General features: G+C 42.7%; 1 protein-coding gene across 1 annotated transcript; it reads left to right on the top strand.

The window, feature by feature from the left end:
• The first annotated feature begins 333 nt into the window (after positions 1 to 333).
• SAXO1 (stabilizer of axonemal microtubules 1) lies at positions 334 to 23283 on the top strand. The gene is made up of 4 exons (XM_004678011.1): positions 334 to 473; positions 790 to 969; positions 12130 to 12332; positions 22280 to 23283. The coding sequence occupies exons 1-4, from the start codon at positions 334 to 336 to the stop codon at positions 23281 to 23283; spliced, it is 1527 nt and encodes a 508-aa protein (XP_004678068.1).
• The last annotated feature ends 434 nt before the right edge of the window (positions 23284 to 23717 follow it).

Genomic DNA, 23717 nt, shown 5'->3' with positions numbered 1-23717 from the left:
TTAACCAATTAGTTACAGATCATTTAGAAATTTTGTGGAAGCATCAATAGATAAATGGATAAAGAAGGATAGGTACACACACATACATAAGGGAATATAATACTACCGGCTATGAGAAAGAATGAAATCTTTATACTTGCAACACCATGGATGAAACTTGAAGGTGTTATGCAAAATGTGTAAGTCAGAGAGAGAGAGAGAGAGAGAGAGAGAGAGAGAGAGAGAGAGAGAGAGAGAGAGAGAGAGAGAGAGAAAAGGAAAATACTACATGACTTGACTTGTTAGGTAGAAAGAGAGAAAAAAGGAAACAGATTAGAGGTTACCAAAAGGGAGATGGTTGGAGTGAGGGCAAAATGGGTGAAGGAGAACAAGAGGTACCAGTTTCCATTTACAAAGCAATCAAGGAGATGTAATGGACAGCATGGGGAATATAACCAGCAATATGGTGTTGCAAACTGGAAGTTGTTAAGATGGTAAATAGACTTATTATCAAGTTCATTGTAATGTAGACAAATGCCAAATGATTATGCTGCATATATGAGACAAAAATAATATGTATCAATAATACTACCTGAAAGAAAGAAAGAAAGCAATTACCCCCAACCTTCTAAATTCCTGCTACCTCACAAAGGTTAGGAGAGAAAAGGAGGGGTCAGATTTCCTGTTTGCAGTGCTGGTGGCCATGATTTTATCACATGGGCACAATCGGAGGAGGAGCATGATCACATCGGATGTATTCTTTAGGGGAAGGTAATCCACTAACACTAAAACTTCCTGTGTCTTTTACAGGCGGCACCATTGTCCACATCTCTCTACTAAAATTTATGATAAGACAGAGAAACCATGTCTTCTCTCAGAATACACCGAGAACTACCCACTCTATCACTCCTACCTGCCCAGAGAGTCCTTCAAGCCCAAAGGGGAGTATCGGAAAGGGTCCATCCCAATGGAAGGGCTGACCACATCCAGGTGAGAGCAAATGGTATGAAGAGCATTATTTCCAGAGTCCTGATGGCCAACATTGATGTGCTAACCTGCAGAGTTGCAATAATGTGCAGGATCAGCATAGGCCGTTCATGCTGTCAGGCTAACTTACTGCGTCATTGAAAGGAAACCCAGCATTTATTAGTCTGTTTGGTTTTTACCAATTCTGTTTTTAAGAGAGGATTCTTGTTTGCCTGAAGTGGGGGAAGTGAGACTAAACTGATGACATAAATATTGTTTGGAGGTTAAATAATAAGGGCACAGAAGAGGACAGTTACTGCTTAACAAGTTGAGCTTTGGGACGTAAGTTCCAGGTCAGCGTGGGTGGGGATGAAGGTGATAGTAATGAAAGAGGACTTGATGGCAAAGGGGGAGCTTTTGGGAAATTATGGTGTAGGTTTTAAATTACGACTTCCTTGAATGTTCTTCAAGAATCTGAACAAAGAACATTTTTCCTTTTAAATTGCTCTTCTAAGTTCTGGTTCCGAACCACCTAGCTCCATGTGTTAAGGCTGCACAGGAGACTGTGTTGAGGAAGTAGGAAGTAACGATCAACCTCAGAATTGAGCCACGTGTTGCAAGACTCCAGCACAAAGGGCCATTGACAATTCAGTTAATGGCCTCAAGATAGTGACTTTATTGATGCCCAGGGGAGCAGAAATATTTTGCATGCAGTTGCATGCACTTTGCATTTCAGATGGCACCTGAAAGATGGATGAGTTCTTGGCCATTGATATTCTTCCTCCTTAGAGGGTTGTTGTGAGGGGGAGATGCCAGTGAATGTGAATGTCCCAGTGCAGTGCCTGCACATTACAGGGGCCCTAGACCTGCTCACGTCTCTTCTGATGGCTCCACCTTTGACTGACAGTTTGGTGCTTTTTTAATTAAGGTCCCAATTGGCCCAGAGTAAGCAGAGCATTTCTAAATTCATTCTACTTGCCATTTTCCCCCAGGCTAGACTTGGAAATAGCCCCTGTAGAGATTGTGGGTTGGGGTTTGACATCTTCCTACTAAAAGCAGGTACATTCAAGACCAAAGGAAGTCCATGTCTGGGTTTTAGGGCAGAAAGACTGGTGAGGGGGAAAATGTAGCCAATGTCTTCCAGAACTGGGTGAGAACCTCGAATGGACAACTTGAGAATGGGGGCGAGGTAAGGGTTTGTTAGATGCATGACAAGGTAACAAAGCAGTTAGCTTAAATATGTTTTAAACATCATTTTCTGGTACTCAATTCACACAGTTTTTTTTTTTTTTAAAGATTTATTTATTTATTTATACAGAACTGGGTGGGGTACAGGCCAGAGATGCGGAGGGTGAGAGGATTCACCAGAGACAGAGTGGGGAGCAGAACAGGCAGATCAATGAAGTACACTGCTGAGGGGAGCAGCGTGCGGGTCAGGAGAGGTCTGCCGCGCCATGTGGATCCTCCTCCGGGGCAGGCGGGGATCGAACTCATGTGGAAGTGGCTTAAGCTTCCTGGTGCAGTGCTTTAACCCGCTGCGCCACCAGGGAGGGCCCTCACACAGTTTTTTTAAACATCATTTTGTACATCTTTTCATCTTGGTAATCCCTATGGACTTCCCACCACCAATTCACCCATGTGTCATCACCATAGTCCAGTCCCACAAAGTTTTAATTTATACACCTATGACTTATTTCAAGCTATGACTTACTAAATATAGACTCCAAGATTTGGGCTTCATTTTACCAGGAAGACAGCCTTTTAAAAAAAATATTTACTTATGCATACAGAACTGAAGTATAGGCCAGAGGTGCAGGGGTGGTGAGAAACTTCACTGGAGACAGAGTGGGGAGTAGAACAGGCAGATTGATGAAGTACACTGCTGAGGGGAGCAGTGGGCCGGTCAGGAGAGGTCTGCCGTGCCATGTAGGTCACCTCCGGGGCAGGGATCCAACTCACGCTAAGGCCTTGCTGTCAGCTTTGTAGTGCTGTGCTCTAACCAGTTGTGCCACCAGGGAGGGCTCCCCTGAAAACAGTGTTTCTTTTTGTTTCTGAGAATCTTAAGACCACAACAGACAATAACCATTCCTGAGAATTTTTGCCTTTTAAAAACAGTCAAAGCTAATGAAAAGTCTTAGGCATACGTAGACAAGACTTGTCATTGGTAGATAATGATGAGTTGAGCAAAAAAGTGGCCTGCAGATGTCTGGTTCAACCTTTAGATGCGGGTCTTCTCACTATTTATATCCGAGTTACAGGGAATCAAGGTGCCTGGTGAACTGTGTAGCCCACCTTTGGATGATGTTATATTTATATCTCTTAGCTACCTACATATCTATGATTTAATAGTGATATCTTAGTTGTTATACTGCATGGATTAAAATCTGTTCTCTGTCACTTAATAAGCCAAGCGTCTTCTTTTTCCTTGGAAATCTTCATTTTAAAAATAAGGATGGTCATAGTAAGGTTACAATGACATACTATTGCTTATGACTTAAGGCTGGAAATATGATCTTAGAAATGCTTTGTTAGGTGATTTCCTTGTCAGGCAAACTTTATACATAAGTTTTACACAAATGTAGATGGTGTAGTTTACCTCACCTCCAGAGAGACACAAGGACCACCTTCATCTTTGCAACCCATCACTGATGAAATATCTTTCTGTGGTCATAACTGTCAAATTATTTAGAACATTGATGGGTTATAAGCACTAAATAAAATGCAACTATCATTGTACAAAAAATAAATTGCTTTCTGTCCTGGAAATACAGAAAAGGATGCTTTGATGGTTAGATGTTAGATGTTGAGGGATATTTTTTGCTTGTTGCCTATAAGCTTAGGAAAATGAGGACAGACACTCTCCCTGGGGTGGCCCCCCAAAACCTAGCTCTCAGGCCCCCACATGGAACCCCCACCCTGCCTGCTCTACCTCCTTTCTCTGGATGATGTTTTCCGAAACAAAAGCTTCCCCTCTGACCCGACCTAAATTATCCTTGCTTCATGTCACTTACAACAATAAACATATCATCCAGAAGGTCCCTCCGCCCCTGTCAAGTCAGAATAACAACATCATTTGTGGTAAGATGTGGTCAAAGTGGAGGAGTGCAGATACTGGAAGAATTTCCAACAAGTTGTTAATGATCTTAAGAGTATCAAAAGAAAAAGCAGCAGGTTATTCATGGAGGGGAAAAAGAACAGAAATCATTTCCTCATTCCCATTCTTTCTTCCCCAGGAAGAGAACAAAGGGGGATGCAAACAAAGGGCACAACTTCTTTCTCCCCTGCACCCCACTTTCATCATTTCTCAACCCTGCACTTATCATGCTGGAATTTATCACCTAAGAGCAAAGTCTTACTTCTGTCAGGAAACGTAGGGATGCTGTCCTTTGGCTGCTCCAAGAGAGGTTTCTGGGGGCAGTGGTGTCTCACCTGTGCCTGGGGATTGTCACCGCGCTCACAGTAACTCTTATAGCAGAATATACTGCCCACCTCCCTGGCCAGGGGCTGAGATTGGACATGGGTCTGCCACCTGCTGAATGAGAGTCATGTGGGCCAGGGCTTGGCTGGGTTGGTGATTAAGTCCAGACACAAAAAACACCTGGTTTCTGGAAAGGTTATCATCCCAGCATGAGGCACAATTACAGCTGCACAGAGCTCTTACTGACTGTAAATCTTGGGGATTTACAGCAGGTGCCATGAGGGGAAGGCTCATGATTTTCAGCCCTTCTTCGTATGAAATCGTTTCTTGCAGCCCTTGGTAATTCTCTCACATAGGATCTGTCTTTAGTTCAGATAGGCCTGAGATCAATTTATGAATAAGAGGTTTGTACTTCAAGCCTCATTTCCCCTTAGGCATGTCACCATGTAAAACACTTGGGCCCCATTTTAGGACATTATTTCTGTTACCTAAGCCTGGTCCCCAAAGTGGGACAAAGTGGATGACCTCAGAGGAAAGAGGTGATTCTTCAAGCTGGTGTTCGACCTTCATTTTAAAGCAAGTGGTATTATGGTTAGGACTGGTAGGGTGAATGGAGGCTTAGGGAGGGGTGTGGTGGGGGTGGACACGTTTTCAGATTTGTACTTGGTGGATTTGGTTGAAGGGCAGCAGGCAGATTTGACAGATTGATCCCTTCATTTGTTCATGAGATTCCTCGGTAAACGGAGCTAAGTAGGAGAGGGAGACTAAATGAGAAAGCACACTTGCAGTCCTCTCTAAAACAAGGCTGTCAATGGGCCCGAGTGTTCCCTACCTGTAGGATTTTATACATTTTCTGGTCCAGTACAGATTCCTCTCTACTCAGTAATTTGTCGTGGGGTATATAGTTCTCCTCATGTAGACGTGTAGGAAAGCATCTCGGGACTAGACTGGCCCAGACAATTTCAGTGCCTCTAATCTTGTGGCTGTGATGAAATTTGGGGACAGTTTGGCCATTATTTCTTCAATTAATTTTTCTGCCCCTGAGGCTTTGCTCATTTCTTTTTGCCAATCACTTTTTCAGTTCCACAAACTGGATAATTTGTATTGATCTGTCTTCAAGGTCATTGAGACTTTTTCCCTTCATTTCCTTTCTGGCATTAAGCCCATCCTATGGCGGTCTATTTCAGATACTATTTTTTTTCAGTTTCAAAATACAGACTAAATACTTTTAGTATACTTCTTCGTATATTTCTTTTGTGTGATTTGCTTTTAATTCATCATGACCTTATTTTGTGTTTTGTAATTCAGTATATTTAAAAATAGCTGCTTTAAAATCATTACTAATTACAACATCTGGATCTATCTGAGGCTGGTCTTTATCTTTTTAAAATAATTTTAGGGCCTTCTCTGTTGGCACAAGGGGGTAAATTGCAGCACTGTGAAGTTGTCTGCAGCCCACGGAAGCATGAGTTCGATCCCCAGCCAGGGGCCAGGGAGCTAATCCACATGGCACAGCAGACCTCTCCTGTCTCTCCTATGCTCCTTTCAGCAGTGTGTTGCACTCAGTCTGCCTGTTGTGCTGTCCACTCTGTTTCTGGTGGGTCCTCTTACCGCTGACCTGTACTCCAGTTCTTGTGTGCCTAAGTAAATAAATCTTAAAAAAAATTTTTTTATCATGATTTATTTAACATTTTCTTGTTGGATACATAAACATTCTAGTTTTTCAACACTAAAATAATACCCAAATCTTTGCTTATGATTATTCTTCAGTATATAATCTTAAAAGTAGCATTACATGGTTAAAGAGGGCTATGACTTTTGTGACTCATGACATGTAGTTCCAAATTGTAGTTTGAAAAAATACTAACACATGTATTCATCAGCACACAGAGCACTTACTTTACTATGTTTTTGCCAATGCTGGAAATTACAAATAAAAAACTTTCATTTTGTTTATCGTCAATTTATATTTCTTTGACTTTTAATGAAGATACTAGCTTTTATTTACTGGCTACTATTTTTGAGGGTAAATTACCTCATGCTTGATCAATCCTCAAAAATGAGTCTCAAAATTTCAGGCTATCATTGTAAGTTACTTAAAATCTGCTTTTTCACACTCTTCCTCCTCCAATTTTTCCTACTAATGACTTTGCCTTCTTGTAGATTTTAAGAAGGCTGAGGAAAGGCAAGAGAAGGCAAGAAAAGGAGAAAATACTGTTACTGCTGTCAAAACATTCTTGTTTTCTATTGGGTTTCTTTAGGTTCTGACCTGTGTTATTGTTTTTGATTGAGACAACACTGGCTTGCAACACTGTGTGTGGTCCAGAGGCGGGGTCACATCTCCTCAGAGCATCTCCCCGCACCCACCAACAGGGCATCCAGCGTAGGCCACTGAGCCCCCTCCCCACCTTGTTATCCCATCTTGTAGCCTCAATTCTACAGGTTTCCAGAGTTATTGATTTACTTTTGTCTGACTCTTGATTCTGTCTTTCTCTATTCCACATATAAGTGAAACCAGCCAGTGTTTGTCTTTCTCCTTCTCCCCTCCAGTTCCATCCACGCTCCTGTAAGTGGTCAGATTTTATCATTTTTTTGGTAGCTAAGTAATACTCCATTGTGTATAGATAACCACATTTTTCTGATCCACTCCTTTGTTCTTGGGCACTTAGGTTGTTTCTATAACTTAGTGTGGTAAGTAGCGCTGCAGTGAACAAAGAGTGCATGCATTCCTTTGTTGTTTTCTTTTTAAAGATTTATTTATTTATGCATACAGAACTGGGGTACAGGCCAGAGGTGTGGGGGTGGTGAGAGGATTCACTTGAGTCAGTGGGGAACAGAGCAGGCAGATTAACTGAAATACACTGCTGAGGTGAGCAGCGGGTTAGACAGGAGAGGTTGCTGTGCCATGTGAGTCGCCTCTCTGGCTGGGGCTGCTGACAGCTTCACAGTGCTGAGCCACCAGGGAAGGCCCAAGAGTGCATACATTTGTTTGATTTAGTGCTTTTGCATTCTCTGGGGAGATAGCTAAGAGCGGGATTGCTGGATCATATGATAGATCTATTTTTAATATTTTGAGAAACTTCCAAACTGTCTTCTGTAGGGGCTGGACCAGTCTACACTGTAGGAGCATTCTCACATGTGTGAGGTGATAGCTCATTGTGGTTTTGATTTGCATTTCCACTGGTTAACAGTGGCTCACATTTTCCTGCGTGTGTCATGTAATTTCTGGATTGATTCTATACGTTGCTAATGTTCTATTATAGAGACGCGGGATTATTTTTTATATTCTGAAGTGCTTTAATTTTATTTTTTAAAGAATAGGTGACTTGATTGAACACAATGTGAATGCTACCCTGGCTAGCACCTGCCATGACAGTTCACATTCTTTGTCATTGGCGTGGCTGCTTGAATTCTGTCCCATGCATACAGGTCAGCTGTCAGCCAGCAGTTTGGGCCTGGGCTATAGGCAGAATTTAAGATTTTCTGTCCTTGCCTATCTTGATCCCCCTGGCTTGGCTAAAAAATAATGGCTTTCTAGTCATACTAGCATAGACTAGAGACTGTCTGTAGGCTGGAAGCTTTGAAAGAAAAAGTGGAAACTTTGAGAGGTTCCCCCCAGTACCATTCCTTACTAAGGTCTCTGGGCTCTGTTTCAGAACCTGCTAATCTTTGTTGCTCTTTAAGGCTTAATTATACTTATTTTTTGCAGTGTATTTTGAATAATTTGTAGTTTATTTTGTCCAGAGTTTATATTAAATTGTGTTAGCATCAGCTTTGGTAGGGTTGGGGAGTTGTAAGAGTAGAGGGTGGAGACAGACTCTGTGTGTGTGGCTGGACTTCTGGAAGGGCTAGTCTGTCACTGCGAAGAGAAGGAGGGATCAGTGTATCCTGTCTTAGATTGGGGGCATGAACTGAGTCTTGTGAATCAGCCTAAGGATCTCTCTCAGCCAGCCGGGATGAAGGTTTCCTTAGAAGGGTGCCTTCTAATGTTGGGAAATTTTTTTAGAATGATGTGTGAAGTAATCAAGTGAATTGACACAGAGAAAACCCCATAGAGGAAATTGAGCACTAGGAAAACTCAGGAGGAGGGACATCACAGAATCAAGGGAGACAGTATCAATAAAAACCAACAAGTGGGCAAGGAGTGAGTAGAAACAGATTTTATGGGCAGGTTGAGCATTGGTGGGGGTGGTGGTGCGAGGAAGGCAAGTCTGTATCTGTAGACAACACTTTTCTAGTTGAGAGAAAAGGGGGGGAGTGGGCTCCAGTGAGCTGGTCACTTTAAAGTTGGGTATGACTGGAGCATGTGTAAACACTGACAGCAAGGAGCCCTGGGGAGGAAGGGGTTAAATCACCAAATAGAAGATGGGAATAGAAGATGGTCTGTAGACAGAGTTCCTGAGGGGGAGGAGCCTGGGGGGAGGAGTGGGGAAAGAATTTTAGGTTGGGGTAGGGATTGAATTTGGGCAAGAGGAGGAACCCTCTGAAATGGATTCTGCTTACTGTGATTAATTGGGCCACTAATGAATTCTGAAGTTTATATAGATAAATATTAAAAATAGGGGTAGGCCCTCCCTGGTGGCGCAGAGGGTTAAAGCACAGCATTAAGAAGCTAAAGCCACTTCCACATAAGTTCGATTCCCGCCTGCCCCGGGAGGTGACCACATGACACAGCAGACTGCTCCTGACCTCCCTGCTGTTCCCCTCATCGGTGTACTTCTTTGATCTGCCTATTCTGCTCCCCGCTCTGTCTCTGGTGAAGCCTCTCACCACCCCTGAGCCTCTGGCCTGTACCCCAGTTCTGTGTGTACAAATAAGTCTTAAAAAAAAAATGGGGGTAAAGTATTACATGGTCCTTTACCAGGGTGAAAAATCTCCCTCTTTTCCTACTTCCAGCCTCATGACCCTAGTCAGCTGTTATTTCTTCTTCTCTTTTGTCAGGGGTTTCTTGTCAAACACCTTTCTTTAGCTTTGCCTAATGATTGGAAGCCAAGTTGTTATGACTTCCCCAGCAGGACCACTTTAACCTTTACTTAACTCTGAGTTTAACTCTTGGCCTTCCATACTACTTAATTTTTATAGCTACTTACCTAAAAGAAACTTAACATCTTTGACCATTACTTTTCTTGGCTCATAGTCACAATGGACATAGGGACTAGGAAATATACCACAGGAAGACAGGGAAATGTTCTTAAAAAATAAAAGCTATTAACTTTGAGCAATTTCTGGGAAGGATAAAATAAAGATTTTTGTTTTCCCTGAACTTAAGGTCCATAAGATTGTGAGAGACTGGGGCCAAACACTTATGTTGCGGTTGGTAGGTTTCAATGAATTCTCAACATAAAAACATGAGGAAACACATAAATTTTCATTAAATTTACTCTTAAGCACAGTAAATATGGGGTTGGGGGGTCAATTGAATCAAGCTTTCAATTTAAAATTTTTTCTTCAGAAGTGGATCATCCTCCTTAACCCCAAGATTGTTTACTTCAAGTTCTAGTAAGCATAGATGTATTTGCCTAAAGAAACTTAAATTTTGTACTGGAGAAGGAGATTCCGCGAACAATAATTGTTCCCTAAACACAGTTGAGCAATGATTTTGCTGCATCAGCTTTTGTCTTTGTTTGACTAACCATTTCAGGATAGTCCATGCCTTAGTGAGCTTGGTTGTGGCCATTTATCTTTTCTTTTTCTGTAGAAACACAGGAGATAGAGGCCATAAAATGTATTTTAGCCTTCAGAGAGCTTGGCAGCCCTTGAAGGAAGGCTCTCAAGCATCCGTGGGAGACACTGGTTGCCTCAGCAGTTGTAAGAACAGAAGAGGATGCCTTGGCCTGTGTGCAGGGTGCCAGAGAGTGGCAGGCCCATAATCGGAAGGCCCTGCTGGTTGCTCTTGGCTTGGGAGGGCTCCTTGGGGTGGTTTGGGCCTTCAGAGTCGCCCCTCTTCCCTTGCCTGGATTTCTCCTGATACTTCTTCATGGAAGTAAGGAGAGCTGTCTGGGTAGTCATCAGTGAATGTGTGTGCATGTGAGGTATCTGTGCTCTTTGGTTGCCCCAAACCTCACTGTACCTTTTTGCAAGTGAAAAGAACTCAGTCTCTTGGGCACATTCCCTAGTATCCAAATATGACAAAAGTCACTTTTCAGTGAACTGGTTTTCAGACAGGATTTTCTTGGCATATCCTTTTTGTCTGTCTGTAGCACAGGGCCTTTTGCTCAGTCCGTATTTAGCAGACACAGTATGAGAACTTGTATGCTAAGTAGGGCAGAAGTGTGGCACTGCCCCTGGGTTCTTGTGTAGCCTGTTCCCTCCATAACACCTGATTTACATAGTCCGCTTTGCAAGGCCACGGGTCACTCAGCTTCCTTTGCTGTTGGCGACATGCGGTGCCTGGGAAGGAGCCCTGGCTGAAGGCTCTATAACTGCTGCTGGGAGTTATTTTTAAATCGACCCAGAGGGTGTTATTGGGAGTTCAACTGAAGCATCTCCCATTTCCCCCTTTGAGCCCTAGAGAGACGACTTCTCCTGCTTCCTAACTCCCTCCTCCTGTCCCACCAAGTGTTTTCAGGGCCCGGCTTGGGCTTATTGACAACCATGTGCATAATTCATGCAAGACAGGTTACAGTGGAGCATGTTACCTTTGCTAGTCAAGCATGGCTCAGTAATGCTGCTACAGATTTCTGCCGGAAAGTGGGTTTTATTGGTGTGTGGACCTGATGTTTTCCTGTCCGGAAACCTTCCCTTCCTCTTGGTGAGCCTATTTTGGCATGCACCATCAGGGAAAAGCTACCTTCCCCTTGTCCAGTTGGATAAATGGGTTCCAGGCAAAAACAGGCTGTTGTGTAAAGCGGCTTGTCCTTGGGGGGAAATGTTTGCTTTGAGCAGTAGGAAGCCGAGACTCCCCTGGTGGGCCTCAGAAGCCCCAGCTCAGCTCTGATGCTGCATGGGTGATTCCTGGCAATGGCACAGTTAGCATCTTGACTTTTTTTTTTATAACTGGGGGATGTTTGGGGAAGGCAGTGCTTACTGTATCACCAAAGCTAGCGTGCTTTTTTTTCTCTCTCCCTGAAATATCTGATGCCAGATAGCATAGAAATGAGACTCATTGTCTCCACTTATTGCATTACTCTGTCCTGGGTTTTCTGTTAAGGCAAGTAGGGGAAGGTGATAACGTTAGCAGGAAAAGCTATTGTGAGGACAGAGATGATGGTGGTGGTACCTGGAAAATAGAAGTCAGTTCCATAGTGAAAGAGTTGAGGAGAAGGGAGGTGGAGAAAGCGGACACAACAGAGACACTGTCTCGGGGTCTTGTGTGGTTGGAAGGGGATAGGAGGATGAGGTTGAGTGTAAGGCAGTGCCATGCCCAGGAAAGTTTATATTCTATACTATAACAGGAAGTTGGACTTAATCAGAGAGTTTTAGTCCGGGGAATCAAATAATCCAATTTTCATTCTAAGAGATTGTTTTGGTCACACTGTGGGAATTGAGTATAAATGGCAGGAAAGAAAAACCAGTGAGGTAAACGAATGCCTTTGTGAGTCTCTTTTAGAGCTGTGAGGGGTGGCCCTAGGATGGCATCCAGGTGTCCAACTGGGCTGAGAGGGAATAGTGGAACTTTTCTTAAAAGTGGCACACAGGAGGGAGAGCGGTTAGTGGACACAGAAGGTGGCTTCTCAGCAAACATTTGTAAGAACAGATTTGAATGAAAGCCATGAGTCTTACTGTGAGCCAACGGCCCCAACGGCATGTGCTTACTTTCCTTACAGGAGAGATTTTGGACCTCACAAAGTGCTACCAGTGAAGCTCTACCAGCCGGAGCCGTTTGTCCCAAGTGAAGAGAATATGGATCTACTCACTACGTACAAACAAGATTACAACCCCTACCCTCTCTGTCGCGTGGACCCTGTCAAACCTCGGGACAGTAAATACCCATGCAGTGACAAGATGGAGTGTCTGCCTACTTACAAAGGTGGGAGAGAAATTGAGGGGCAGCACAGGCTGCACTGGAGACAGGACAGGTGTTGCGCTGCCGGGGCTTCCTGGCTCAGCTGGGCAGGGTGCACCACAGTGTGTTGGCAAAGCTGGCCTGTGCCTGTTTTGTGGAGTTGGAGAGCTAAGAATGGTTTTAAAATTAGTGATTCAGGGCTCTCCCTGGTGGCGCAGCGGGTTAAAGCATCACACTATGAAGCTCTCTGAAGCCACTAGCACGAGTTTGATCCCCGGCCAGGGAGCTGACCCACATGGTGCCGCAGCCCTCTCCTGACCTGCCCACTGCTCCCCTCAGCAGTGTACTCTGTCAGTCTGCCTGTTCTGCTCCCCACTCTGTCTTTGCTGAGTCCTTTCACTCACCACACTCTGCCTGTACCCCAGTTCTGTAAGCAAAAATAAATCTCTAAAAAAAAAAAAATTAGTGATTCAGAAAATGTCAAACAAAAGAAGACTATTATTTTAGGACATGTGAAAGTGTTATGAAATTTGAAGTTCAGTGCTCTTCGTATGAGTACTCATTATGCATTATCTATGACTTGTGTTATGGAAGCAATGCCTTTTTTAAAAAAGATTTATTTATGCTTAGAAGAACTGGGGTATAGGCCATAGCTGCTAGGGATGGATCCCACATTTGCTTTCTTAGTTATTTCTGCCATCACGGTCTGTGGCAGCACTGAGATTTCCAAGTTCAAAGATGCTTCCACTCTCTTTCATTATCGACCTCTCCCATGTCTGTGCTTCACGTAGCCTGCCCCACGTCACACTACAGCTTTTTATTCCCCATTTGATTTTGTCCTTTTGTTGCTTCGCTGAGCAAACCCTACTCCTGCCTTCTCCATGACTATATCTGAATCTTGTCATCTCATACAGTTTCCACAGAAAGGAATCAGGGAGGTCTTTTAAAAACGGCAGTCCAATTGGACCTTTTCTTGCTGGAAAACTCCTCAATTATTATGGTTTTTAGAATAAAACCTCAAACCTTTGCCAATTCCTCTCATGCTTGGCCTTTTCTCTCCTTTTCTCTGAACTGTGTTTCGGCCACAGAGACATCTTTCAGTTCCCTCCATTTCTTTCCTACTTCTCAACATTCCTTTATTTTTTTTTAATAGAACCTCCTGTCTCCGTCCCTCCACCCGCTTCTGTCTTAACACGCATCCTTCAGTGGGGAAAGGAAATAGCATGGCCGTAGGGACCTCTCCTGACCTTCCTCCATGCCAGACAAGACACTCCCTGTGAGATTCTCTGAGTGCTCTCTACTCCATCATTTTGTAATTTATTGCACAACTTTTTGTTTACTTAACATATTTCTCCTAGGCCAGATTGTAAACTTGATAGATTAGGAGCCTGTATTCTTCTTACCAGTTACCATTGACAAGGCAAGCATGTCAGTAGGTTCTTTGCAAAGGCATCAGCACAGCCTGGTGCATGGTCGGGTAGCACTCTCCACTTCATAGACTTTATTCTTCTCTTTTCTTTCATCCATTGTTTGTGTTAAGAGAAGATATGGTGCACCACAAACACTGAGCCCTCAGACAAGAGGGAGAGAGCCTTTACCTCTGATGAGGAGGGGGCAGGATCTCTGTTAGGGCACATTAAGCTATAAAATCTCTTTTCCTCCATCTTCTGATGGGTCCCTGGAGTTATAACTCTACACGTATTTGCTTTTTCAGAGCAACTGCTTGCTCAGTTAAGTTATCCCCACCCCTTAGGTAAGAAGGAGGGGTTCTGGGAATGAGAAAAGCTCCTTGCTTAACTTTTGAATTGGCAAGGATAGAGTAGCACAGTGAGGTTATTAAAGAAAAACTTTCCCTATTCTTTCTGGCAAAATACTAACCCCTCCAAATAAGCACACAATCTGATACCTATGATTTGATCTTTACCACCTCAAGCTCTTCATGTCTTCCCCTTTCCAAATAGTGACATCTCAAATTGTCCTTTGCAAACCAGAGAACAGTTGCATGACCAAAATGAAGTATGGTGGATTTTTTTCCTACTGATAATATTAAATTGAGAAAACCCAATTTTATTCTGCTTTGGAAAAAAAAATTCTGGCACCTTTAACTTCTTATTCAAAATTGGGGAACAAATACTAGTCAGATATCAACAGGATTGCTCAGAACCAGATAATCTTAGGCAGGAGAGGGGGAGGGGTTTTAGCTCTGTACATGCTTGAGGTTGACTTTATATTTTCCCTCTGAAATTCTGATTTAAAACCAATCAAGTCTATTTGTGGCCAAACGAAACATATTTGTAGCTAGTAGTTTCCGTTAGGTGCCATTTTTGCCACCAATTTGTCTTCATAGTTTTGGGAACAAAACTTAAGCATAATGTATGAATTTAAGTGGTTTATTTGTTCCATTACTACCCCATGATACAATGGTTTCCAAAAAACGGGTCTTGAGGACCCAGTGTATATAGTTGCAAGGATGGCACAATGGAAGTGTGCTTTGTGAAAGGAATAAGGGAGTGAGTACTTTTGGACCCTTGTTGATAAAGGCTTCAGGGGATGCTCTTTAGCCTGAGAGCTATACCAATCCCCAGCCAGCTTATTAGTCTGTTGTTTCTGCCTAGCAAAACCCTAGCCAAAGTAGCACAAGCGTGAAGCTTGTGGAAGCTTGCATGGCATTTACTCTTCTGCTGGGCTAGTCCCGAGCAACCTCATACATTTGTGAGGGACTACACTCTTGCCTTATCTCTTGGTATATCACGCCTTGAAGACTTGTCATTTGCGGACATTTGCCGCATTGTGTTTTTCCATGGTACCCTTCATAGTTTTATGGCTATACATCGAGTCTCCTTCCAAAGTAGGGACCAGGGGATGGGAAGGGGTGAAATCAAAGACCACGGTCACTTCAATATGCATATTTCAGTGGGAGCTATCTGTTTATGTGCTGTACTTACTATGATTCCACGGGAAAAGTAAGCAAGTTTTTTCCTTTCTGTTCTTATGGCCAGCACCTTTACTTGGATCCAGAAAACCACCAGTAAAATATGTTCCAGCAGCATTTGGTTGTAATTTTGACATTTTCAAAACACTGTGCAATTGGAAAGATTGAGGGTGTAATTACTTGATGTTCAGTTGTAGATTTAGCTAAATTTTATTTTTTAAAAGACATTATTGAATGAATTCCTTTTAAAGAAGTTATTGCCAATTACCCACATGACACCCTGACCCTGAAGGGTTTTTACTGATGACTTTTCAGACACGTGAATAACTTAGTCATGTGGAATTCAGAGGTTTTCAGGGTCTTGTGGAGTTTTTTTGTAATATATGCCTGGTGGAGGAAGTTAGGACTTTGGATAATAATGTGGTTTCAACTGTATTGTTGGGTATCAGAAATCACAGGAGGCAACTTTCAGCTTAGGAACCTGTTTTCTTAACACTTCATCCATCATAGAAGATGACCAGAAAAGCCCTGTACTACCCACCCCCAAACACCTTGAGGCAGCGTGGAGGCTTCTGCAGGTAGATGCCTCATTTCAGTGAGGCCTGAAGTCTGGGGGAGTGTAGGGGGGAACATGTGGTTTATATTCAGCAAGATGGTTCCCTCTAAGACCCTGTAATGCTTTCAAGATGCTGATAGAGCCATTAATGGCTCTTGGGGAAAGATTAGATTTTCAATTAAAATGAAGCCAATTTAAAATGAGTAGTTTGTAGTATTATTAGCCTAAAATAAACTTATGAGTATGCCTGGGGGTGGGGATGTCAGGACATCCGGAGTGGTAGAGAGGAGATTGGGAAATACCCTCCCCCGAAGCAATAACAATACTGGACAATAAAGTAAAAATCAATCATTTCGCAGTTCTAGAAATCATATGCACACAACAAATTGAGAAGCATTTATTGAAGTGAAACTACTAAACTTTGGTTATGAACAGAGAGGGTGTGTGATGTCTTTTCTTGAGACTGCTTCTGTCGCCTTATTTCCTGCTCCGGATCTGTCCGTGTGAGATCTCTGCCAGGCCAGGATACATTTTTCTAAAGCAAGCAGTTTGCTCCCAGTGGGGGCTGACTTGATTTGAAGTAGAGTGTGTACCCAGGGGTTTCAATAAAAGAAAAAAGTCCCAAACAAAACCTGTGATCTCAGTGGCAAAAAATAAGGTGAAACAAGGTGTAGTTTGCTTGGAACTGAAGTAGTAGCTAAGGCAAGCAAAATACCAGTAAACCAGTCAGAAATTTAATAAGGAGATTCAGAAAATATGCCAGATACAGTGGGTCTGGATAAGCTCATTGGTGCGAGTGGTGGGGTAGAAGACTGTGCATATGGGCATGTAGACAAAGCAATATAGAAGATCGAAAGAGATCGGAGATAAGTTCTAGATAGTGACTTGTCTTCCTTGCCTGAATATGACACCTAAGTATGTGCAGAGGAGACATGGGAAAGCCCAGCAGACAAGAAGAGCCTGATCTTTGATGATGTTCACCAGTATATACACTCATTAACAAAAGATTAAAGCTTCCTGGATTATGGTGCTTATGCATTGTTTCTGATTGATCATTGCCTTGTTATTGAATTATGCTTCCATAGGTGACTCTTAGGACTTTAGACTGAAACATAACAATAATTGGAAAATTATCAGTGTCACACTCTGAATAGGCATCGCTATAGAATTCATGCAGGCAAGTCATTCAACAAGCAGCAACACATTCCAGTGTATCTGTGGGAAAAGGATCAGAGTCCAGAGTTGCTGTAGCATATTCTATAAAATGTTGAGTTTTTAATAAAAAATTATGAGGCTTGAGCAGAAATAGGGAAGTGTTATCCATGAGTAGGAAAAAAATAGTTAATAGAAACTATTTTTGAAGGGACCCAGATGTTAGACTCAGCAGACAAATATTTCAAAGGAATTATTATAAAATGTCCAAAGAACCTCAGAAAGCTCTTTAAAGAAATAAAGGAAAACATGACAACAATTTCCCACTAGACTGCTAATAAAGGAAAGTTTTAAAGAATTATATGGAAACTATACATTCAAAAGGACAATAACCAAAATAAAAAATTAGTAGAGAGGCTCACAGATTTGTGGGTAGAAGATCCAGTGAAAAGGAGATTTATCAAAAATTATTCAACCTAAAGGATAGGAAAAATGAAAAAGAAGAGGATAGAAAATCAGACTTGTGAGATCTCATTAAAAAGAAGAAAGGGGGCCCTCCCTGGTGGCGTAGCGGGTTAAAGCACAGCGCTAAGAAGCTAAAAACCACTTCCGCATGAGTTTGATTCCCGCCTGCCCCGGAGGTGACCACATGGCGCAGCCGACCTCTCCTGACCCGTCCACTGCTCAGCTCAGCAGTGTACTTAATCGGTCTGTCTGTTCTGCTCCCCACTCTGCCTCTGGTGAACCCTCCACATCTCTGGCCTGTATCCCAGTTCTGTATGAATAAATAAATAAATCATAAAAAAAAAACTTATAAAAAAAAAAGGGGAAGAAAAAAACTACACCAAATTTCATGAAAAATGTAAATCTACATATCCAACAAATATAATTCAAATATGTTAACTGCAAAGAGATCCACATATAATTACACAATAATCAAGCTGTTGAAAGCAACAAAAATATTTCCAAATATTTGGAAAAGAAAAAACATTACAGCAAGGAAACAATGTTTTCATCAAATAATAGAAAACTGAAAGTGGTGGGTTAACATATTCAAAGCCTGTTATATAGAAATTCTGTAACTAGTAAGAACTTATGCTTCAGAAATGATAAAAGACATACCAGAGAAAGGCTGTAAATGTGTAGCTATCTGAACTACCCGTATATGAATGCTAAAGTAAGTTTCTCAGGATGGAAAGAAATTTTTTTTAAAGATTTATTTATTCATAAGGAGCTGGGGTACAGGCCAGAGATGGGGGTGGTGAGAGGCTTCACCAGAGACAGAGTGGGGAACAGAACAGGCAGATCGACGAAGTACACTGCTGAGGGGAGCAGCGGGCGGGTAAGGAGAGGTCTGCCACGCCATGTGGTCACCTCCGGGGCAGGCGGGAATCGAACTCATGCGGAAGCGGCTTTAGATTCTCAGTGCTGTGCTTTAACCCGATGCGCCACCAGGGAGGGCCGGGAAAGAAATAATTTTTTTTTTTAAGATTTATTTGTGCATACAGAACTGGGGTACAGGCCAGAGGCTCAGGGGCGGTGAGAGGCTTCACCAGAGACAGAGTGGGGAACAGAACAGGCAGATCGACGAAGTACACTGCTGAGGGGAGCAGCGGGCGGGTAAGGAGAGGTCTGCCAGGCCATGTGGTCACCTCCGGGGCAGGCGGGAATCGAACTCATGCGGAAGCGGCTTTAGATTCTCAGTGCTGTGCTTTAACCCGATGCGCCACCAGGGAGGGCCGGGAAAGAAATAATTTTTTTTTTTAAGATTTATTTGTGCATACAGAACTGGGGTACAGGCCAGAGGCTCAGGGGCGGTGAGAGGCTTCACCAGAGACAGAGTGGGGAACAGAACAGGCAGATCGACGAAGTACACTGCTGAGGGGAGCAGCGGGCGGGTAAGGAGAGGTCTGCCAGGCCATGTGGTCACCTCCGGGGCAGGCGGGAATCGAACTCATGCGGAAGCGGCTTTAGATTCTCAGTGCTGTGCTTTAACCCGATGCGCCACCAGGGAGGGCCGGGAAAGAAATAATTTTTAATGGTAAAACAAATCCATACAAGGAAGTAAACAGCAATTCACTTTCTATATTGTGGTGTTGGAATGATTTATGAATATCTGTTAAGTTAATCTCACCTAATTTTTGTCATTTAAAGCTTTTGTTTCTTTGGTGCTTCTCTAGCTGGGTGGATGATCTGTTTACGTAAGAGGGGCATTACAGTTCCCTAGAGTTAACTGTGTTGTGGTCACTTTCTCTTTAGGTCTATTAATATTTGTGCTATATATTTTGGTGCTGCTATGTTGGGTGCACATATATTGATAATTGTGATATTTTCCTTTCCCTTTGTATTGCTCCCATTGTCAGTATATAATGTCCATCTTTGTCTTTTATAGCTAAGTCCATGTTTATTTGATATAAACATAGCTGCTCTTGCCATTTAAAATTTTTGAATTAGCTAAGACTACAGTTGATAACCTTTCACTTTTAAATTTGTTTGCCTTTATAGCTTAAGTGAGTCTCTTGTCAGCAGTGTATGTTGGGCAAAACTACATGATTGATAGACATGGAGAACACACTTGACAAGTTCTGATACATATAGAAAGTTAGCAACTTTTCTCTGAATATTGTATTAGCTATGAATAGAAGGAAATGTCTTAGCTTGATAAAGAGCACCTAAACCCCACTATAGCTAACATCATACTTAACATGGAAAGATTGGATGCTTCTACTCCCAAAATTGGGGACCTGCCTAGGATGTCAGAGCTCGCCACTTCCATTCAGCATTGTATTGGTACAGCAGGTGCAATAATGCAGGAAAAAAAAGTAAGTACATGTAGATTAGGAAGGGAGATGCTAAGCAATTTTTTCAGACAATATAATTCTGTGTGTAGATTATCCCAAGGAATTCATGAAAAAAAAAAAAAACTACTAGGATTAATAATTTCTGCAAGGTGTCATTATTGAAGAGCAATATATAAAAATAAAATGCATTTCTACTGATTAATATTAACAATCTAAAAACAATTTAGTTTTTCACAGTAGTCTCAAAGTGAATAAAGATACTTGAGATAAATTTTAAGAACAAGTGTGAAACTTGTACATTAAAAACACCAAACCAGTGCTGAGAAAAATACTATCTAAACAGATAAGGTAATCCATGTTTATGAACTAGAAGATTTTGCTTTGTTACAATGGCATTCCAAATTGATCTGTAGATTTAATGTTATGCCTGTCAAAATCCCAGCAGGCTTTAAAAAATAATCCTATTTCTGGTATGACTTGTGTGTAGAAAATGCACACCATTCTTAAAACCCAATGAAAATACTAATAACTTTAAAAAAAAGACAAAATTTATGAATAGATGTTTTACCTAAACACATAAAATAATAAGCACTTGCAGAATGCTTATTAATTTTCAGGGAAATGTCAATTAAACTATAGTGAGATACCATTAAACACCTACTGATATGTCTGTAATCTAAAAAAAAAAAGGTAGCAAATGAATACATAGAAATATGAGAACTGTCATACATTGCTGGTGGGAATTTAAAATGGCACTTCACTTTGGAAAAGTTTGTAGGATCTTAAAAGTTAAGCTATTTTTGTTCAATTGTTAAGCTGTAAGCAAAAGAATCCTTTGCGCATTCAGAAGGTTTACTAGGGCTCCATATTGACTCCTTTAGTTCTGGTGATTGATATTCACAATGGGGGCAACATTGAACTTGGGTATGAGCTAAGGATTATGAAAAATAAAGCATCAGAGTTGAAGAGGTTGAATGGCGCTACTTGTGATACCATTTTACTCAAAGCTGCTCCGAGAATCTATTCAGTGAAGTTAGTTTGAAAGCCCCTGCAATACTGTCTGAGATCAACAGCTGCTCCTCAAGGTGCATTGGGGACACCTCTAGTGCAGATGGCCTTTGGGTGTAGGCCTCCCCTTATCCTGGCCATACCAGTCTACAGCAGAGGTTTCTCCTGAGACAGCCATCCCTAGTGTATCTTTTTCTTTAATCTTTTCTCTCTCTTTTTTTTAAAGGCCTTCCCTGGTGGTGCAGCGGGTTAAGGCACAGCACTACAAAGCTGTCTGTGGCCACTTTGTTGCTAGTTCGATCCCCACCCTGGAGGTGACCCGCATGGTGCAGCAGACCTCTCCTGTCTCGCCTGCTGCTCCCCTTAACAGTGTACTTTGTCGATCTGCCTGTTCTGCTCCCCACTCTGTCTCTGAGGAATCGCCTAACCACCCCTGCACCTCTGGCCTGTACCCCAGTTCTGTATGCATAAATAAATAAAAAAACCTTTAAGGGAAAAAAAGCCTTGTCAGAACAACATAGCTTTGGAATCAACGAGGTGATTTAAATTCCAACTTCTAACTCTCTAGCCTTGTGACTGTTGGGTAAGTTTCTTAGCCTCTCTGAGCACTGGCTTTTTTGTGTGTTTGGGATGGAGACATCATATTCATTATAAAGGATTATTGTGACAAAGGAACGAGATTGTTTATGGAAAGCCCTGAGCACTATTTACTGGCATGAGGTCAGTGGTAGAACTGGATAGTAAAGGGATCAGAGCATGGATTCTAGTTTTGAATTTGCATCTTGGCTATTCTATTTCTGCCAAGTGCTCTTGGGGCAAGTTCCCAAATTTTTCTGTCCTTCTATACTTGAAAATGGACATCTTGATAGTACACCCCTTAATAGGGCTGTCTGAAAATGAAAAGATTTAATAGAAAAAAAGCATTTAGAATACTATCATTTAATAAGCTCTATAAAAAAGGCAGTAGTTCTTTCTTCACCAGCCAATATAATACCCTTATTTTCTTAGAGCAGCAGATTTGACTTGTAGGGATCAGAGGTGTGGTGTGTACGACAGCATTTTGGTCACCTCAGGGCTGACCACAGAGGCTGCGTTGGTCTGGCTGGTGGCCCAGTGATGGTGGGCTGAGTCTCTTTACTGCATCACATGCTTCTACCTGGCCACCCTCTGCTGACTCAGAACACTGCCCCACTGAGGAAGGGAAAACTGTTCTTGGGTTACAGTAGGCCAGTGGTTGAACTCATTTGCTGGAATTGATTGCCTGAACTCCTCTATGGCCCTCTAAAATCCCTGTGTGCCTCATGGTGGGTGTGACAAGACTGCTGGACATTTCTCTCTTCTGCATAGTAACCCACAGACCATCAAGCTGACTCATGTGGAGGTGGTAGCAAGGTCATTCTTTGTTTTTCTTTGTCTCAAGGAACATCTCACTGGACACTGGCTATGGCTTTGAGGCCTTTTGGAATATGTGTAGTCAAGCCACTTGATTTATTAGTAATTACCACTTTTGCTTTGTTTGCAGCTGATTATTTACCCTGGAATCAACCGAGACGAGAACTGCTTCGTCCAGAACAGCAGTTCCGGCCACCATCAACCAGATTTGAGAATCGAACCACGCACCAGGATGACTACTCTGTGAAGGGGCTGGTGAACACCCCAAGCTTTAAGCCTCTGGCTAAGCCCAGAGCCTGTAACATCCCTCTTGAGGATCTGACTAACTACAAGATGAGCTACGTGGCCCACCCTATGGAAAAGCGCTTTGTTCACGAACCAGATAAGTTCAGACCCTGTGAAATCCCCTTTGAAAGCCTCACCACACACAAAGATTCCTACCGGGGCCTGAGAGGGGAGCCAGCCAAGAGCTTGAGACCTCCAGGCAGGGTCTGTGGGCTAGACACACCTTTCTCTAACACCACTGAGTTTCGAGATAAGTACCAAGCTTGGCCAACACCCCAGATGTATTCCAAAGCTCCTGTCTCCTATGTCCCTCCTGAGGAAAAGATGGACTTTCTGACCACAGTGCAGGCCCATTACACTTACCCTAAAGGTGCTCCTGCTAAGTCCTGCCGGCCAGTGCTCCCGGTCAAGAAGAGTGGTCGCTTTGAAAGCTCCACCACCACCAAGGATGACTACAAGCAGTGGTCCAGCAAGCGCATGGAGCCGGTCAAGCCTGTTCCTCAGCTGAACTTCCCCAGCGAACCCCTGGACTGCCTGACCACCATGCGGGCCCACTATGTGCCCCACCCTCCCATCAGCACCAAAAGCTGTAAGCCACTCTGGTCTAGCCCTCGAGGGAATGTCCCGGTGGAGGGCAAGACCACGTACACCATCAGCTTTACCCCTAAGGAAATGAGCAGGTGCCTGGCTTCATACCCAGAGCCCCCCGGATATGTCTTTGAGGAAACGGATCCACTGGGGCACAGGATCTACAGGCCAGTTTCCCAGAGAGACTCCCGGCAGAGCAGCCATCTTTCTGTAGGTGATTCAGAAAGCCCCAGCCAGCAGCAGTTGGTGGTCTCAACCTGAGTTTTGAAAATTATTACTTAGAAGTGGCACAATACTTTTAAAAGAAGATGACTGAGAGTTATTCATTGGACAAAACAAGAATTCCCCAAAACAAAACAAAACAAAACAAATCATTACCAGGACTCTTGAATAAAATGAGAATCACTTGACTCAAGGAAAAATGACATTTAATCACTGGCTAATTACTCCTCTTAATCCTCCCTCCCTCTGCTGTCTTTCCTTCTTGGTCCCTTATTTTTTGTTCATGGAATCAGAGCTGACGCCTAGGAGGTTTTCTCCGACCCAGATGTAGTTTATGAACTTAACAGTGTATGAATCAACAGGATTAGCCCTTGCCAGTTATGAAGTGCCAAAGAATAAACTTTACTTTGGGGGGATTGAATCTGCCAGTCTGTGTGTTCACCTTCTTGCAGCGTCTTTGCAGAGAGCAGTCT

The sequence above is a fragment of the Condylura cristata genome, unplaced genomic scaffold, assembly GCF_000260355.1.
Source record: "Condylura cristata isolate star-nosed mole 26May11 unplaced genomic scaffold, ConCri1.0 scaffold00006, whole genome shotgun sequence".
In the NCBI taxonomy this organism is placed as follows: Eukaryota; Metazoa; Chordata; class Mammalia; order Eulipotyphla; family Talpidae; genus Condylura; species Condylura cristata.
Note: the sequence above shows the minus strand (reverse complement) of the source record. Positions and strands in the feature narration are given on the sequence as shown.